The following is a 20,337-nucleotide window of genomic DNA, read 5'->3' on the forward strand; positions in this document are numbered from 1 at the left end:
CCCAGATAAAGTGTGAACACCTGCATCTGTGGTGGGCTAATTCTTCCTTTGAGAATCCAACTACAGGCGACCTTAACATTGGAGTCAATGAGCGGCAGTGAACTTTCTGAACACTAGGTGGCAGCAAAGGATTTAAGAGAGAGGCGAAGTTGTTTCCAAAAACAGTAATTTATTGTAAGTAAACACAAACAGTAAAAAGCTGTTTAATGTGTGCTTATTTTAATTTAATTTGCTTTGCTTTGATGGGAAAACAGTTTTCAGATATCTGATATCTTCAGAAGAAGACATTGCACATTGCAAGAGACATTTTGGTGGCAGCGGTGGCCGAACGGTTTGCGGAGCGGTCTTGATACCGGAAGGTCGCCAGTTCGAATCCCCGGACCGGCACGTTAAAATTACCAACGCTGAAGTGCCCTTGAGCAAGGCATTGAACCCCAACCATGAAATGTTCTATGAGCAGGGCGTGGCTGTAAACAAGCATCTCGAGCTTAGTCCACTTACCCTGGGTAAACAAAGAACTTTGCTTTGCTTTGCTTTACTAATGATTTGTAAGACCTATTGTGTTATAGGTATACTGTGCCCAAATGCAGTTTTCTATGCATTTACGGGGTATTGGGGGGTTTGACCCTAAAAACAACAAATAATAATAATTACCCATCCGTTACTACATGTGAAGGGCACAATACTGGGTTTAAAAGCTGTTATGCACCTTCGTCTATAGGGTGAAGGAACACAACATAATTCAGGAGGAGACAGGGTTGAAAAATAACTTTAGTTTATTGTTGTAGCTCTTTTTTTCGTTAGCAGAGACAAGTTTACAAACTCTTGTTCTTTTGGTTCACAAAGTGTATAGTATTGGCTTCGAGGTGCGGTTTACACAAGAAATCAAAAGTTTACCCCCAACTATAAGGCCCTAACGGAAAGTTAAACAAAAATACAATACTAAATCCCTAACTAACCTAACTAACCAAAAAGTACAATAAATCAGGGAAAATAAATATACCTGGCACCCCTACATGGTGGAAGTAGGAACCGGGCTTTACATTTGAAATCAGTAGTTTACAAAGATAATAAGAATAAATAGGGCTGAAGGCTTTAACTTAAATAACTGGACAATGAACAAAACTAAATATAGCTAAGGCATAACTTACTGCAGAATGAAATAAACAACGTAAGAATAACAAAACTAAACAAACAGAACGAAAAAGGCAAGCAAACGAGCGGAGGACTAGAGGGATCGAGTCTCTGCTGCGAAATATGCTGTCGTCCCCCAGTCAGCATGGGCAGACTTGAGTGGACAGGGGCAAGCTTTTCCGGGAATCTGGCCGACGCGGCAACCTGCCGCGTGGGTGGAGCTTCTTTTCCATCCACCAGCTGTCTAAAAAGCCGGAAAGACGTTGGGAGTCAGCTTCCTTTGGCCGCGCCTGTCGGCTCAAATGTGCCCACGGTGAGTGAAGTCCAAGTTCAACTGAGCTTTTATACAGTGTTTCCCCACCTGAGCGGAAAACGGCCGACAGCCGCGGACAGAAGAAGCTGTCCGCAGCTTCTTTTCCAAGTTTTTAGACAGCTGGTGGATGGAAAAGAAGCTCCACTTCCGCGGAAGCTTTGCGCGACGGCCAGATTCCCGGAAACGCTCTCCTCCGCGGCAGTCAGCCGCGGAGGTGGAGCTTCTTTTCCATCCACCAGCTGTCTAAAAACTCGGAAAAGAAGCTGCGGACAGCCGAGAACGTCCGCGGCTCTTTAGCACGTGTGGCAGCACCTATAGAGCGACAGGAAGAGTGCTCAGCCAACAGGAAGCGGTGTTGTCGGGGAGAGCCAATAAGGAAGGGAGGGGCAGGTCCAAGCAGGGACCTGTCACTCACAGCCATGTCTGTGACCAGACATGCGTCTGGTCTGTGACTTTGTGAATTTGGTGGTCAAATGCGGAAGTAGACGTTCTGAGACGGTACTTCCGGCAGTCTTCCGGGTGCTTCAAAACGCCACTGAGCAACTTCCACTGACATGAATAGCGGAGGGGGCGGAGCTTTGCGCCAGATCAGTCTCTATCCTTTTAATACTCTATGGCTGCAACGTAACTAGGATGAGCGGCCCATCTAGTCAGTTACATTTCCTTCATTGTTACATCCCTCGTTCCAATAGGCCTATCTCACAGCCCGCTTTCCACGCCCACTTCCGGTAGATAGTGGTGTCATTTAACATTAGGCATTTACACTTTTATTCTCTGGAGAATCTAAGTACATGTTAAAATGTCAAAGACCGATAATAATATGAAGAAAACACAATGGTATAACAACTCAAATAAGTAGAATAAACCTTACCTTTACAAAACGGTAGTTTGTGGCTTGTGAAGATACCTCTTTTAACATGGAAGCCTATGGACCGGAAAAAAAATAACACCACTAGCTCTAAAAGGGGGCGTAAAAAAGGGGGCGGGGAAATGCTGTGAGATAGGCCTATGCCAAGCACGGCCTTTACTGCATGTCGTCTTCCCCCCCCATCTCTCTCCCCATTTCCTGTCAGCCTACTGTCTGTCCCTCCATAAAATATATAAAATAAAGCCAAAAAAAAAAAAAAAAGAATATCAGGATTATAGCCGAGGCTAATTTGCGACCCCAGTCCCTGGTTAGGCCTTTTCTATATATCTGTGCAAAATGCATGTGGTTAACCTATTTAGGCCTGACTATGAGACACATAGTGTGACTAAATTTGACTGAGGGACTGCCATTGGATTTTTTTTAATTTTCGTTTTTTCACGTCATATGAAAGCAGGGAATCATAGCTTCAAATTGACATATTGGTTGTTCAGTTTGACCCACCAGTTTTGGAGATATGGCTTATAGAGTAATGTCTTGCAGAGAAACAGCGAGTTGAGAAAACAGGCTTGAAAGGTTCACTTCTGTGGTCTCTAACATTACACCTATAGTTACATGTTTGGGCATTTATTTCATATTTACATGTCGATTTCATCTCTGACACTTATTTCAGACATGCTCTAGTATGTGAAGAGTCTGCCTGTGCTATAAACTCATTTAAAAAAAAAAAAAAAAAAAAAAAAAGGTTTTCTCCTCTGGTGAAAAGCTGGAATTTGCGCGATGGCAGTCTCTCAGTCAAATCTGGTCACATATGTCAAAAATAGCAGACCTACAAGCTCATAGCGCGCCACCGAGTGGCGTGCTATGAGCTTGTAGATCTGCTATTTTTCAATAGCTAAATTACAACATAAGGTTTAAAACACCAAAAGGGGTTCCCGCCCAAAATGGGTTAAGGAACTAAAGGGCCGTCCATCCATACCAAGCACTATAACTATGTCTACAGTATATAGTGTATAGTGTTCACCACTGTGTTCACCACTGTGTTCACCACTGTGTTCACCACTGTGTGTCACACATAAGAGTTGTGGTGTGGAATCTGACATCCATTTTAGAGTTGAAGTGGCCATTTAGGGCCAGTTTCCACAGCCCAGGGCACCAGGCTGCTGATATCAATTAATTTAGGGACAGTTTCCACAGCTCAGGACACCAGGCTGCTGATATCAATTAATTTAGGGACAGTTTCCACAGCCCAGGACACCAGGCTGCTGATATCAATTCATTTAGGGCCAGTTTCCACAGCCCAGGGCACCAGGCTGCTGATATCAATTAATTTAGGGACAGTTTCCACAGCCCAGGACACCAGGCTGCTGATATCAATTCATTTAGGGACAGTTTCCACAGCCCAGGGCACCAGGCTGCTGATATCAATTCATTTAGGGACAGTTTCCACAGCCCAGGGCACCAGGCTGCTGATATCAATTCATTTAGGGCCAGTTTCCACAGCCCAGGGCACCAGGCTGCTGATATCAATTCATTTAGGGCCAGTTTCCACAGCCCAGGGCACCAGGCTGCTGATATCAATTCATTTAGGGCCAGTTTCCACAGCCCAGGGCACCAGGCTGCTGATATCAATTCATTTAGGGCCAGTTTCCACAGCCCAGGACACCAGGCTGCTGATATCAATTCATTTAGGGCCAGTTTCCACAGCCCAGGGCACCAGGCTGCTGATATCAATTCATTTAGGGCCAGTTTCCACAGCCCAGGGCACCAGGCTGCTGATATCAATTCATTTAGGGACAGTTTCCACAGCCCAGGGCACCAGGCTGCTGATATCAATTCATTTAGGGCCAGTTTCCACAGCCCAGGGCACCAGGCTGCTGATATCAATTAATTTAGGGACAGTTTCCACAGCCCAGGGCACCAGGCTGCTGATATCAATTTATGTAGGGACAGTTTCCACAGCCCAGGACACCAGGCTGCTGATATCAATTCATTTAGGGACACCACCCACTGCTCGACTCCCATCTAGACGACCGATTTGGAAGAACCCCCCATCAGCTGACTTCACCATCCAATCAGCTTGGAAAAGGGAATGGGAGTCCAATGAGGTCCCAAACAAACACCTGGTGTCAGACCCCAACCAACAGGTCCCTGGCACCACCCTCCCAAGGAGACAGTGGTCTACGCTGAATAGGTTCAGGACTGGACATGGCCCCTGCTTGGCCAGCCTTCACAAGTGGGGCAGTAGCCCAAGCCCACTGTGTGCGTGTGATGAGGAGCAAACTATGAAGCACATCATAGAAGTTTGCCCTCTCCAAAGACTGGAAGGAGGATTAATCACCCTCCATACAGCAGACCAGGAGGCAACCGCTTGGCTAAAGGACTTTGCATTCGCTAAATAAAATAAATTTAGGGACAGTTTCCACAGCCCAGGGCACCAGGCTGCTGATATCAATTCCACACCACATTACTTTGATATGTTCTACTACGTGGTTGTCTTACTTGCACACGAGTTGAGGTACTATGGCTTTATCTATCTAATAATGTAGCGATCGCTCGCCCGCTGTCTATTTTGCTCGGTCGCTGTCTGTCTGTCTGTCTGTCTGTCAGTCAGTCAGTCAGTCAGTCCGAGTACTTCCTTAGAATGCATGTTGGGACTAGCCTGATTATCAGACTGTAGCTTTCTTGAAGCTTCAGTCTGACATTGTCTCCTGTCTGAGCGATTTCAAGGGGGAGGGGATTAGAATTTCCCTCAACCCTCTGTGTGTTGCGCTGCGTGATGACGCTGAAAACGACTCGGCGCTGATTGGTTGTTCGTTAGACCCACCCCCCCACCACCGATTCTCATTGGATAATACATTTTTGTACCGAAGAAATTATAGGTTCACAGTGCAACACCAGACCAAGAGATGCAGTCCACTCAGAGAGTGGGCGGGGTCTTTGGGCTGGATCCAGGCTATGTTGGGACGGCTTCCGGGTCACCAGTGAAATGCATGTTGGGACGGACACAGATTAATACTGGGACACACTTTTCCGCGTAACTTGAGTTGTTTCACCCGCTGTCTATTTTGCTCGCAATAGACAGTGGGCGAGCGATCGCTAAATTATTAGATAGATTACCCACACTGAACATCATTTGCTGTTCATATATTCAGAACGGGTAAGGACTAGTTTATATAATAGGCTATATATAATATAATCATATTTTACTTTTCTGTTTGCATGTATAGAGTGTCAAGGCCAGAAAGTAGTTGTTTTGCCACTCAGTAGGCGTTCCCGCATAACTTCCTGGTTTGATGAGGATATCATGCGCATACGCTCTATTAGTCTATCTTGCTCTCGTGCAATGACGTTTTGGGTTCTCACAAAGATTGGAGCAAAAGTACACAATCTCTGGCCACGCACGCACGCGCGCGCGCGCACGCACACGCACACGCACACGCGCACACACACACACACACACACACACACACACACACACACACACACACACACACACACACACACACACGTACTTCTCCATTTGAGTCCAATGTCCACACTCCTCAATGTGCCCTCTGGTCAGGTTGGGGACCTAGCAGGAAGAGAGGAAAGGCAGGTGTATTTGTACACATTTCCTATACGGCAATTCAAAGTGCTTTACGGCACACAAAACATTAAGACAAAGTGCAAAAGAAACATAAAGCTCCTAACGGTCACTTTCATGTCCTCCCCAGCCCCAGGATAATTTACTTACCATCTCCTCCATGTCGCTGGAGTAGACAGGCAACAGGATAGGGTCTTTTCCAGCTGTCACCATCAGCGCTGGCATCATCAGCTATAAGGCACGCACGCACGCACGCACGCACACGCACACGCACACGCACACGCACACGCACACGCACACGCACACACTTTAACAATGTGATCCTGCCTCCAGTCCTTCATGGTGTGTGACTGACTGTGCATCTTAACAAACCTTCCCCATGGGACGAGAACACTTCCACTTCCAGTTCCTCTCAATGTTGCGATACCAATTCAACGGCCCCCTGAAAAACCAAACGGAAAAGAGTCTTAGTCTACACCTATAGAAAGATCTGATCAAAATCTGATCAATTAAAAAGACCAAAATACAGAATTGCCTAACTAACTAGACATATTAGTGACAGAGAGCATGGTGCTGAGTGAAGGGGGAAGAGAGAGAGAGAGAGAGAGAGAGAGAGAGAGAGAGAGAGAGAGAATAAAATCAACTGCGTCTTTTTGTTTTTGTATAGCCATGGGTCAACTCAACCGAGCAAGATCTGAAAGTGAGGAAGGCACTTGCATGGAGGGCCCTGAATGGCATGACCAGTGTATGGAACTCCAATCTCCCCCGACAAATCAAACTCAGCTTCTTCTACGCAACAGTGGAGTCTGTTCTCCTATACGGCAGTGAATGCTGGACCCTGAAGCCAACCCCGCAGAAGTCCCTTGACGGGTGCTACACCAGAATGCTGCGTGCAGTACTTAACATCAGCAAGACTGTACATGTTACTAACAAGACTCTGTATGAGGGATTACCAAGGGTGAGCCAGAAAATATCAGCCAGGAGAATGAGACTAGCAGGACACTGCCAAAGGCATCAAGAACTGCCAGCCAGCAAACGTCTGAGGACGACCTAGAGAGAGATAGCCTACCTGAATCCATTGCGTTTAAACTGGCTGACGTAGTACTGCAAGGCCTCTTCACTCAGCATGGAGCTTCTGGGCACTTCGTCTGGAAGGCCCACAAACAACCCACCTGTAACACAACACAACGTAGTGTTAGATCATTTACCACAGTAACACACACTGTAGTATTATAACCAGAGTTGGGTGTAACTACACTATGTGTAGTGTAGTTACTGTAATTACACTACTTTTCTCGGTAACGAGTAAGTAACGACACTACTCCTCCAAATTGAGTAATCACACTACAGTTACTGGTTGCTTTAGTTACTAGTTACTTGCGTCCTGCTGCTGCTTTCAGCGCCCCCCGCAGCGGCCCCCGCCGTGAGTGGAGTTTGATGGTTTGTTTTATTCCTTCACTTGTTCAACAACCTGGTATTAAAGAGCATAAAGAAAGATCTTGTGTATGTCCTCCTTATTAGGATTATAAAGATTTGTTAAGGGGCAAATTATGTAACTGCATCTCAGGCGATTTTATGGAGTAACGCAAACGTAATGTAACGAGTAGTGTAACTAGTTACTTTCTCCAGGGCGTAATCAAGTAATGTAAGGCATTACTTTTTTCAAAAGTAATGTGTAATGTGTAGTGTATTACTTTTTTGAGTAACGGACCCCAACTCTGATTATAACACAGTGTAGTTAGTAACAGCATAATAATAACACATCAAAACACATAGTTGAGTGTCAGCCTCTCACCTCTAGCACATACTCCAGAAGTGTTGATATCAGGTATCAGAGTGCCCTGCAGACAACAACACAGTCACAGCATTCAGTATAAAGACCAAGGAAGATGTATTTTTACCCCTCCTGATTGAATGAACCCATTTAGACCTGAAGGCCAATTTGTGTGTGTCACGCATGGCTGAGGGAAGTAGGGGTGCTGGGGGGGCTGTAGCACCCCCTCCCCCCAGGCACAGCCCCCCCTCGAACAGGAGAGAAAGGAAAAAAAAAAGAGATTTAAATATGCTGTATCACAGTATTGGCACCATATCCTGGTGAATTGCCTGTGTCAGTTCGTTCATATATAACTTGCGTGTGGAGAGGGAAAGTAAAGGCCACGTTTGCGTGTGAAAATGCGCAAAAATGCGCGTGCATGATGCGCGCGCACGCGCATATTTGCGGCGCTACGCTACGCGCGCGCACCCCCAGGTACACGTTCAGCCCCTGCTAGTGTAAAGTACTTCCCGCGGGCCTGTGTGTGTGTGTGTGTGTGTGTGTGTGTGTGTGTGTGTGTGTGTGTGTGTGCTCACCGCGTCTGCGCTGCTGACAAAGAAGATCTTGAACGTTCTCTCCAAGTCCCTCTCCAGCTCCGCCTCTGCTACACCCTTCAACGTACGCACACACAGGGAACCAGAACACAGCGTTAATAAAGACAAATAAAATCTCACCACTGAAAAATGGAATAATGGTGTTCTAGGCATTATCATTCTGAACCCATTGTTGCTGCTGTTCACCTCAATAGCCAACCAGTTGAAGAAATCACAGATTCGAGGCATTAACCTCTTTGCTTTTATGACATTTCTGAGACCATTCATGTTTCTGGACGATGCTTCTAAACTTGTATTCTATTGCTAGTTTGATTCAGATTCAGTTTTTTTTGTTTTGTTATTTTGTTAGTTCAAACACTTACAGGGGTCTGGAAGTAGAACTGGTAGTCAAATACAGGAATGGTTCTGAGTTTCTCCATAGGAGGAACACTGCAGTCCACAGGAAAATGTGGAAAGTTCAACGATGCTATTGCCCTACAGTGCACGCACGCACGCACGCACGCACGCACACACGCACGACACACACACACACACGCGCAAACACACACACACAGAAACACTTACAGGATTCTGGAAGTAGAGCTGGTAGTCAAATATAGGATTGGCTTTGAGAAACTCCATAGGAGGAACGTTGGGGTTCTCTGGAAACAGAGGCGTGTTCAGCGATGCTACTGCCCTGGACGCACGCACGCATACATTGATAATTATACACACGATACACAGAAAATACAAGATGCACATCATGTATTTGCAATGCATGCAAACACACATGGCCGCATATCGACGGGAGACACACGGAAAAACACATGATTAGATTATCGACTTGTGGTGTAGCCTGTTCGCGTGCGTGCGTGCGTGCGTGCGTGCGTGCGTGCGTGCGTGCGTGCATTCCTACCTGACTCTCTCAGGATGAAACTGAGCCATGTTCCAGACGAAGGCGCCGCCCCAGTCATGACCCAAGAGGGTCACCTGAGGAAGAGCCTATAAATGGAGACATATATTGTTATTATACTGTATCTACATCCACTAGAAATAGGTCCACTAGGTCCATGGATGTAGAAATAACCATGATGTCACTCACCATCTTATCCATAAAGGTGATCAGATCCTGAAAAGAATCATTCAGTGGAGATATTTAATGAAATTATATAAAATAAATGATTGTGTGTGTGTGTGTGTGTGTGTGTGTGTGTGTGTGTGTGTGTGTGTGTGTGTGTGTGTGTGTGTGTGTGTGTGTGTGTGTGTGTGTGTGCGTGCATGCGTGCGTTTACCTGCATAAGTTGTTGCTGTGAATATTCTTCTATTTCTGCAGATAAGGAAGGACAATAAAAGGTACATATTAAATGCACCTACCGTATGACTCCTACTCACATGCACACCTTTACAGAACTACATCCAGGACCAGGAAATATGGGAGTCAAATCCAATTCAAATCACTACACGGATTAGAAACATATATTTATCTCATTACGACAGAAAAGTATGAACACACACCTGTGGGGGCAGATGACTATAACACACACCTGTGGGGGCAGATGACTCGCCATATCCTTTCATGTCCAGAGCCAACACTCTGAAACCTGCTGCTGCAATCGCTGGAATCTAAGAGGAGAGGAGAGGAGAGAAGAGAAGAGAAGAGAAGAGAAGAGAAGAGAAGAGAAGAGAAGAGAAGAGGAGAGGAGAGGAGAGGAGAGGAGAGGAGAGGAGAGGAGAGGAGAGGAGAGGAGAGGAGAGGAGAGGAGAGGAGAGGAGAGGAGTAAATGCCAGATCACACGTTACCACCAAGTCCTATCTTGAAGAATATTCTGCAGCCTGATTCATATCTCCATTATCTCTCCATTACCCTTCCTATGACTAGGAAGGGTAATGGCAGTAGGCTAACACATTACCCTTCCTATGACTAGGAAGGGTAATGGCAGTAACACATTACCCTTCCTATGACTAGGAAGGGTAATGGCAGTAACACATTACCCTTCCTATGACTAGGAAGGGTAATGGCAGTAACACATTACCCTTCCTATGACTAGGAAGGGTATGGCAGTAACACATTACCCTTCCTATGACTAGGAAGGGTATGGCAGTAACACATTACCCTTCCTATGACTAGGAAGGGTAATGGCAGTAACACATTACCCTTCCTATGACTAGGAAGGGTATGGCAGTAACACATTACCCTTCCTATGACTAGGAAGGGTAATGGCAGTAATACATTACCCTTCCTATGACTAGGAAGGGTAATGGCAGTAATACATTACCCTTCCTATGACTATGAAGGGTATGGCAGTAATACATTACCCTTCCTATGACTAGGAAGGGTATGGCAGTAACACATTACCCTTCCTATGACTAGGAAGGGTAATGGCAGTAATACATTACCCTTCCTATGACTAGGAAGGGTATGGCAGTAACACATTACCCTTCCTATGACTAGGAAGGGTAATGGCAGTAACACATTACCCTTCCTATGACTAGGAAGGGTATGGCAGTAATACATTACCCTTCCTATGACTAGGAAGGGTAATGGCAGTAACACATTACCCTTCCTATGACTAGGAAGGGTATGGCAGTAATACATTACCCTTCCTATGACTAGGAAGGGTAATGGCAGTAATACATTACCCTTCCTATGACTAGGAAGGGTAATGGCAGTAACACATTACCCTTCCTATGACTAGGAAGGGTAATGGCAGTAACACATTACCCTTCCTATGACTAGGAAGGGTATGGCAGTAATACATTACCCTTCCTATGACTAGGAAGGGTAATGGCAGTAACACATTACCCTTCCTATGACTAGGAAGGGTAATGGCAGTAATACATTACCCTTCCTATGACTAGGAAGGGTATGGCAGTAATACATTACCCTTCCTATGACTAGGAAGGGTAATGGCAGTAATACATTACCCTTCCTATGACTAGGAAGGGTAATGGCAGTAATACATTACCCTTCCTATGACTAGGAAGGGTAATGGCAGTAACACATTACCCTTCCTATGACTAGGAAGGGTATGGCAGTAACACATTACCCTTCCTATGACTAGGAAGGGTAATGGCAGTAATACATTTAGGCTGAAGGGATAACACAAAAAAGTCATGGGGACGTCTTTCCATTGTGCTTCTGTCAATGTGTTCTGTGTTATTTCTGTCAATGTGTTCTGTGTTATTTAAGAACATATGTGTGACTTTGCGTGAGTTTGACACAAAAAGTTACAAAGAAACAAACAAAACAAAACACTGCTGCATTGCATATAAAAATTGCATAACAAGGTCAATTTGTAATTTCTATCCACTAGAGGGAGCTTGTGTTCAACTAAAACCAAGTTTTGTGTTCAACTAAAACCTAGTTTTCTACACATTTCTACACAGAGAAGAAAGAAAGAGAAGACATGTTGACTATAATAGCAATGCATATTATTATTATTATTATTATTATTATTATTATTATTATTATTATTATTATTATTATTATTATTATTATTATTATTATTATTATAGGGGCATCAGGTTAAACGTGGTTAATAACTTTGAAGTGTGTGCGTGTGCACGTGCATGCCCTTACCTGGTACCTCCAGGAGTACCAGCTCTCGGGGAAGCCGTGGCACAACACAACAGGTGGTCCAGTGCCCACCTCCACATAGTGTGTCCTCACACCAGCCTGGAGCACACAGAGAAAAACTTTCTCTCTTAGTATGACCTTTTCCTTCAAAAGCAGGGTTTGTCTTTATGTCTGTTGTATGTTGTATTCGGCCCGTATTCAAAACTTTACTTTAAAGGTCTGGTGATAATTTTGTTCTCCAACCTGAACTTTGAACATTCCGTAGATTGTCTGTGCTTTGGGTTTTCTGAATAAATAGCCTCAAAAAGTAGTCCACGGGCAAACTGATCTGCCTGTGTCTGGATCTATTCATTTAAGAAAATCCACTTCAAACAATGAAAATATGAACACATGAGATTACATATACCTGGCAATCAATGTGTTAATACTTGTCATCACTGTCCACTGCAGGCCAATCAGTTTGCCTGTGGACCACTTTTTGAGGCTATTTATTCAAACCACAGAAAATCTGCTGAAGGTTCAAAGTTCAGGTGCAATGTTTGGTGCAATTGAGGTCATAAAACAAACTAAACAAATTACATCACCAGACCTTTCATAGAAGGTACAAGAGCATTTGTTTGGTAACAATAATCTGCAAACTATTAACTCCAGTTTTCAGTGAAATGCACACTGAGATGTAGTGGAGCAGAAGAGAAATGGAAATACTCAAGTCAAGTGTCTCACAATTATACTGAAACTGATTTAGATTCTGTATTAACTAATGAACTAAGTTATTACCTTTATGGTGATGTATCCATGGGACAACTCATCAGCACAGCATATTGGTGGAACAGTGTTTTCTGTTACAGCCTGACACACACACACACACACACACACACACACACACACACACACACACACACACACACACACACACACACACACACACACACACACACACACACACACACACACACACACACACACACACACACACACACACACACACACACACACACACACACACACACACACACACACACACACACACACACACACACTTTATCAGAGGAGTTTTCTTTCCATTCCAAACAAAACAAAAACAAAATTGCAGTAATTAACCTAACATTCTTTCCCAGCTGGAAACAATACAATCATGTATTGTTGTCATGTTGATGAATTGAGTACAATGGCCACGCAGGGGGTCTGACCACTAAACCCAATTTGGTGATCAGCCATTCTGGGTCAAACTCTGCAGTTCACATCATACCTCCACACCGGTGAAGTCAGACAACTTGTTGAGAGCGTCCGCAACGTCTGTCACCAAGATGGCCGCCATCCCAGCCGCCTTCGCTGCGTTCACGCCTTCCTCATTGATATCCAACCACACAGACTGAAACACACAGTTCAGACGTTACACTGAGGGTGAGTCATTTTCAACACTGTCTGTCTGTCTGTCTGAAATCACGACATATCTCATAAAGTAATGGTTATGATGAAATGAGAAATGGCCGGATTGACATGATATTACATAATACATTCATGCTCCCAAGAGGAACAACCCTTTCGCGTTTGAAACTTGCATCTCCTGAACCCACTGTTAAAAAGACACAAACTTTGCCGTTCACGTTAGTGCTCCCAGGTGGATGACCTGACCACCACCCATCAACTTGGGGTTTGTGGAAAATTGTTTTCTTGTTTATTCTGCATGCGTGTGTGGGGAACTGCCCATAGATCCGAAGTCCCGTTAGTCCGAACATGCACTGCTCCCGTGCTTGCGGTTATGTTTAGGTTAGGATTAGAGATAGGGATAGTAATTTCGGAACAAGGAACCTTCTGACTAACGACACGGCACCGCGTGTGTGTGTGCATGCAGCCATGTGCTTGCAACTTTGCATGCGTGGTTATCAGTATGACACATCTACGGTGCCTTCACGCACACACACACACACACACACACACACACACACACACACACACACACACACACACACACACACACACACACACACACACACACACACACACACACACACACACACACACACACACACACACACACACACACACACACACACACACACACACACACACACAAATGGCTGCTGGAGATAATAACTTGGCTTAGTTTATACACACACCGCTTGGCTGAGTTTATACACACACCGGTGGCTCAGGGGTAGAGTGGCTGGATGGTAACCGCAAGGTTGCCAGTTCGAACCCGGGCTCCCCCAGAGTTAGTGTCGAAGTGTCCTTGAGCAAGACACTGAACCCCTAATTGCTCCATGGTGTGCAGGTTGGTGCCTTGCATGGTTTCTGCTGCCATCAGTGTATGAATGTGTGTGTGAATGGGTGAATGTAATGCACAATCTATGTAAAGCGCCTTGGATAAAGGCGCTATATAAATGCACCATTTACCACACTCCCTACGTTATTTCCCTCAGGGCATGGGTCAGGATGCTTAAGGCTCATACATAGTCTGGATTGTCGGTGGTGAGGTGACCACCGAACTACAACATGACGTCACGAGCCGCGGTGAAGAGCAAACCACCGCCCCAGCCCTTCTCTCTGTTTTTACTCACCACCGCTCAACGTTATTTCAGCTCCGGTGGTCACCTCACCACCGAAAATCCAGACTATGAATGAGCCTTTAGAGTTCTGTCCAACAATAAACAATAGAGATCATTTAGGTTTAAATGTGTGACAGTACTCATGACCAACTTGCATGTTAACACAGTGCAGCACATAATGTCACCAGGACCTGTACTGTACTGTACTGTACACAGGAGCAGGTTGAAGGCCCAGATGTGCTAGCCTAGAAATATTTCACTAATTACAAATTCCATAAATATTAAAAAGAAATGTAACAAATGTCTACAAGGCTTTTCTATATTTTTATACTGTATTTGCAGCTTGTAATACAAGTTATCAGTATTGCGCCTGGGCCATGGCTCAGTGGTCCAGGCACCTTGGCTGGTAATCCAATCCAGTCTGGCAGTGTGCCGCGGGTTTGACTCCCGATCCCGACGGCCTTTACTTTTAATGTTTATGCCTTGCTTTTCTTTTTTTTTTCCATTGCTCTGTAAAGCACTTTGAGCTGCATTTCATGTCATGAAAGGTGCTATACAAATAAAGTTTTATTATTATTGTCTCCACCAGGCCGAAGGCATGGGGAGAGAGTATGTTTTGCACTCCGTCCGTGTGTGTGTGTGTGTGTGTGTCCGTGTGTGTGTCCTTCCGTCCGTCTGTTACCAGCTAATCTCCGGCACCGTTAACCCGGTCGATGCCAAACTTTGCACACACACTCCCTGGATGCCAACGATGAACCTCTGCCCCACATTTCCCAGAACGGCCTGTTATAGCGCCACCATGAGGCAGCTTTTCACATCTTTTACCTAAAACTGCACCGATCTGCGTGAAACGTGGCATGCACACTCCCTAGAGGCCAAGGACAAACCTTTGACCTGCATTTTCCGCATCTGCCTTTTATAGCGCCACCAGGAGGCCGACTTTTGTAAAACACATTTTTTGATATTACTCCTCCAGATTCTGTCCAAAAATCTCACAAATCGTTACACAGTATGTCTATGGTCATGTGCTCAAGTCGGATCTGTCCGATATTTCATATTCCATCCTAATTGGCTATAATTGGCTTTCACAGTTTGCAAGATTGCCCCGTTTTGAACAAAAGCCTCAAATCATGAACGCAGCATGCAATTTACGTGAAACCTTTCACACATTTTCTTACTAGGCTGAGGAATATATCCCACCCTTTTCACATTGGCCTGTTATAGCGCCACCAACAGGTTGATTTTTGCAAAACACATTTTTGGAACAAAATGCCTCAAATCATCCAATTGCCATGAAGAAATGGCACCCTTTTCACATTGGCCTATTATAGCGCCACCAGGAGGCCACAACCTGACCTGCCCTGGTGGAGACCTGTGCTCCGAGGGGCACTTTTTCTAGTTATTATTATTATTATTACTGCATGTCACCCCCCCCCCCCCCCCCCCCATCTCTCTCCCCATCTCCTGTCAGCCATATTGTCTGTCCCTCCATAAAAATATAAAATAAAGGCAAAAGCCACAAAAAAAACCATTTAAGTTATCAGTATTGCCAGCCAGGGTGATTGTGCTGACATAGCGTGAGTTAATGTTTTGGTTACCCAGTTATTGCGTGAGTGAAATTCTCTTTCATTATATTTTTATTTTTCTCACTCCCTGGCATGTCCATATTTGGGCATGATCTTGCTGCTATCCATCCCACCCACCCACCTGTAGTGTGTGTGTGCTTCCTACCTGTTGTGGGGTGACTCTCAGGCGCTGCAGAGCTGAAGTGAACATGGCAGGCTCGGGGACCCTGTGACCTGAGCGACAGGACTGGAGGACCAGATCAAAATGGCCGCCAAGCAGAGCGAGAAGCCGGGATCCGCTATCTCCAGACGCACTGTCATCTACCCACTGATTGGCTAGCACAGCTGTCACTAAACCTTTGGGAAGAGAGGTTAGCCTATATCAGTATGAGCCTCAGTATATTTGGGGCAGCGGTGGCCTAAGGGTTAGAGGAGCGCCCTTGTTGCCGAAAGGTTGCCGGTTCGATTCCCCGGACGGGCAGGAAAAATCTGGGTGGGGAAGTGATTGTCATCACTCACCCAACACCGCTGAAGTGCCCTTGAGCAAGGCACTGAACCCCACCGCTGAAGTGCCCTTGAGCAAGGCACTGAACCCCCAACTGCTCCCCCTGGAGCTGCTTAGTGGCCAACAGTATAAGACTGTGGTTGTACTGGTCAGCTCCCAGGTTTTAATGTGTGTGTGTGTGTGTGTGTTTCTATGTGCAGGGCGTTGCTGAAAATGAGCACCTGTGCTCAGCTACTTCCCTGGGTAAATAAAGAATAATTCAAAGCACATGGCCGGAAACAAATATAATTGATCAGATGACTGTTGTAAACCCATTGTAAATTTCAAGTTCCATTTGAACCATGTTAGATTCACTGAAAACATACATCCCTGGTTCTGGTGACATGCGCGCAGCGAGGGGCTGTTAAAAACACAGCCCCTCACTCATTAGAAGGACAATATCAGTCACCAGAACCAGGTGTTTTCAGTGAATCTAACATGGTTGAAATGCCGTTTGAGGTTACAATGGGTTTAAATACATAGGAGGGTGTGTGAATAACTGAATATAGAAATATTGAATCAAGTGAATTAAAAACTGCCTGGGTTGCACACAAACCCCAGAGTGGACATTTTCCAAGATAGTAGCAACACATTTTCAAGATATAAACAAACAAAACCGTATGTACTGTATCTGTCCATGAACCCTAGAAAACACAACTATCTATTTTTGTTCATTTTGTGTAAGCTAGAACGACCAAACAGCTGTTTCAGTTTAATTTGTGTAAGCTAGAATGCGCAAACATCTGTTTATAGCCATCCCAGAACTACAGCTGTGTGATTGCACAATTCTGTCATGTGATGCAGGCTACATGCTCGGAGGTGGTCTGTCATGTGATGTAGGCTACATGTTCGGAGGTCATGTGATGCAGGCTACATGCTCGGAGGTCGACATGAATGTAGTTGTGTTCAACGTAGCTCTGGTCCATAGCTCTAATGCGTCGCATTTAGAGCTATGTTACTCTCAACTAACGCCACTCGCATGAATGCAGACCAGCCTCTCCTCTTTAGCGTAAATAAAAAGAAAGTTTTTGCTACTCACCAAAACAAAGGCGGGTTGTGTCATTAGAAAGCCTACTTTCCTTAGTGGAAACACAGGATTAGTGTAGTACGTAGGTGTTTAAACATGCATATATTAGACATCTTGTGTGCGTGTGTGTGTGTGTGTGCGTGCGTGCATGTGTTTGTACCGTGTTGATGTAGGACAGCAGCGGTCCGTAGGACAGACAGGTGGAGGGGTTTTGTCTCTCTGAACTGATCCAGCAGGACGGTGACGGAAAAGTCCTCGGGAAGACACACACCCTGGGCCTGAGCTGCAGCCCTGCACTCCGCCTCAAACTCTGGGATCATCTATAGCGCGCGCACACACACACACACACACACACACACACACACACACACACACACACACACACACACACACACACACACACACACACGTTACCACAGGAACAAAAACACAAAGTCATGCAGGAACAAAAAGGTCTCGCTGACGTTGAGGCAAGGAAACTGCCCACACATTTAGAAGGAAACTGCCCACACATTTAGAAGGAAACTGCCCACACATTTAGAAGGAAACTGCCCACACATTTAGAAGGAAACTGCCCACACATTTAGAAGGAAACTGCCCACACATTTATAAGTTGTGTGTCATGCATCTTTTTGCAGTGACTGCTCGGGCAAGGTTTTTTTTGCACCACTGAAAGGTCTGAGTAAGCTATTTCTAGTTCCAGATAATTGCGAGTTCAAGATCTCACGCCCTGATCAGAGTTTGTACCGTATTGTGGACTATTGGCTGATAGATAGCACTTGATGAAAGTATAGCAGCTTGTGCCAGTGCAGACATGAAAGAAGGCTGTATGAAAAGGAGTATTTTTTTCAGTGGTTGAAATGGTATGTATGTTAGACACAATGCATTGTTCAACTATCCGTTCATTTAGACACAATACACAATTTGATATGTTAACAGGAGGACGTCACGTCACACACACAGACACAGCGGTAATACATTTCTGATGACAACACGACCATGGTACCATGACATCAGTGGATTGAGAGAGAGAGAGAGAGAGAGAGACAGAGAGAGAGAGAGAGCGAGAGAGAGAGAGACAGAGAGAGGGGGGGACGACGATATAAACTGTTGATGACATTGCTTTGGAGTGAATGTAAAAAGGTTATTGGCACCTGAACCAGGGACAGCTCTCCTCGTTCTGCTTTGATCATAGCGCTGGACTCTCTGGAGGTGATTTGGGACAGAAAACCACTGGAAAAGTACATGAAATTAGTTAATAGAACTAGAAATAAAATATAGAAATATTGGGGGAAGTTGACATTGCAATATAGGATATTGCAAGTATTTATATTTTCACCAAATGTGTGTAGATCTATAGCATCAGTAGAGTAGTGCCATAGTATCCTACAGACAGTACAGATCTAATTATTTACTATGACAACAACGCTGAAACAAGCATCAGCATCCCTGCACTCACCGACAGCTCTCCTACAAATGATCAGTGTTGAACTTCATCACATTAGGCTACATTACACAATTAATTACAAAGTAAAATAGGCCAACACAGATCTATATTTTAATTATTCTACATGACAATATATATATACTAAATGTTTCATTTAGATAATAAGGCCTTATATCGCTGGCTGATGTTGCTCAGACATGGAGGACCGTTTTTCCTACCGTGGAAGTGTATGGGTCTCCTCAAACTTGTGGAAGACGTCATCGGGTCGGGAATCCAGCACGACTCCCCATAAATTAAATAAGACCGCTTTCTTCCCCGGCATTTCGGCCCTGCCGGGAGGAGAGATTTTAGTCGGTTTCTGCATTCTTATTACGAGCGGAACACAATGAACTGTCTCTGACCGAGTCGTCCGTCCGTCCGTCCGTTGTCCTGGACAGGAAAAGACCAGTTGGTTTTCTCGCTGAACTTCAGTCGACACGCCCCCCCTTAGGACGCGCAGTGTTTTTGTGTGTGTGTGTGTGTGTGTGTGTGGGAGTGTGTGCGTGTGTTTGTGTGTGTGTACGCGCGCGCGTGCGTGTGCGTGTGTGTGCACTGCACTGCTCGTTCAACTTCCAGCCATACCAAACAGCAAGAGCAAGACGCATACATAATGATAATATGGCAACTGGCAAGACGCCATCAAAGACCCAGTACGTTCCCTCAGTCCCTAGCGTAGGGAGTAGGGACTGAGGGAACAAAGACTCAAAGTTCAGGTCGGTGGAAAGCCTGTTGACGCAGAGGTTATAAGGTTCAGGCGCACTCGGAGGTATAATAAGGCCTAGCTGTGATTGAACTTTCACTCACATATTCTGTGAAATATTAAAAGGCCGTTAACAAACAGTCTCCCTCTCCGAGACTGGAAAACCTTTTAATATCCTAATTGTTTTCTCTTCTTCGTCGTAATGTAATTAATACCAGGCCTAACACGGTCGAAGTGTGTGTTAATTACAAGCAGCTGTGTGTCTGGCTGTGCAGCAGATGCTATATTTTTTTGGTCAACTCAAAACAACGGTTTTGGTCAAACACGGACTGTAGCCTATAGTGCTAGTGGGCCTACTACCAAAGTCGCTGCCCGTTTTTGTTGTGTTTGTTTTTTATCAACAAAGATATAAGCAGAACTTAACAGTACTTAGCTTACAAAATAATTAAACATGGCAATGTCTGGTTTACACAATAATTGACAACATAACACACTTTGACTTACCTATGGGCATTTTCACACAATATTAGCAAACACAGAAGGACCACAAGTGATTGACAAACCGTCTTCATCTCAGCCAAGTCAAACTGTAACTGAACTAAACTGCACTATGGGACTAATAGAGGTCAGAGCCTATGACATTAT

At 45.0% G+C, this 20,337-nt stretch overlaps 1 protein-coding gene across 1 annotated transcript in view; it reads right to left on the reverse strand.

The window, feature by feature from the left end:
* Positions 1-19,319, reverse strand: part of LOC306917165 (bifunctional epoxide hydrolase 2-like) — a gene marked incomplete at its 3' end in the record, with an annotated part of 21,160 nt that extends 1,841 nt beyond the window's left edge. Inside the window, exons 1-18 of the mRNA XM_079495298.1 lie at positions 19,172-19,319; positions 18,661-18,739; positions 17,667-17,826; positions 16,102-16,292; positions 13,071-13,193; positions 12,599-12,670; positions 11,825-11,920; positions 9,789-9,867; positions 9,537-9,571; positions 9,347-9,373; positions 9,161-9,246; positions 8,830-8,941; positions 8,248-8,322; positions 7,694-7,739; positions 6,968-7,070; positions 6,271-6,340; positions 6,049-6,129; positions 5,828-5,886 (exon numbers count right to left, since the gene is read on the reverse strand). Coding sequence (XP_079351424.1) covers positions 5,828-5,886; positions 6,049-6,129; positions 6,271-6,340; positions 6,968-7,070; positions 7,694-7,739; positions 8,248-8,322; positions 8,830-8,941; positions 9,161-9,246; positions 9,347-9,373; positions 9,537-9,571; positions 9,789-9,867; positions 11,825-11,920; positions 12,599-12,670; positions 13,071-13,193; positions 16,102-16,292; positions 17,667-17,826; positions 18,661-18,739; positions 19,172-19,317 — 1,640 coding nt within the window. The 5' untranslated portion in view covers positions 19,318-19,319. The remainder of the gene's footprint in view (positions 1-5,827; positions 5,887-6,048; positions 6,130-6,270; positions 6,341-6,967; positions 7,071-7,693; positions 7,740-8,247; positions 8,323-8,829; positions 8,942-9,160; positions 9,247-9,346; positions 9,374-9,536; positions 9,572-9,788; positions 9,868-11,824; positions 11,921-12,598; positions 12,671-13,070; positions 13,194-16,101; positions 16,293-17,666; positions 17,827-18,660; positions 18,740-19,171) is intronic.
* Between the last annotated feature and the right edge of the window lie 1,018 nt (positions 19,320-20,337).

The sequence above is a fragment of the Electrona antarctica genome, assembly GCF_951216825.1.
Source record: "Electrona antarctica genome assembly, chromosome: 24".
NCBI classification, from domain to species: domain Eukaryota; kingdom Metazoa; phylum Chordata; class Actinopteri; order Myctophiformes; family Myctophidae; genus Electrona; species Electrona antarctica.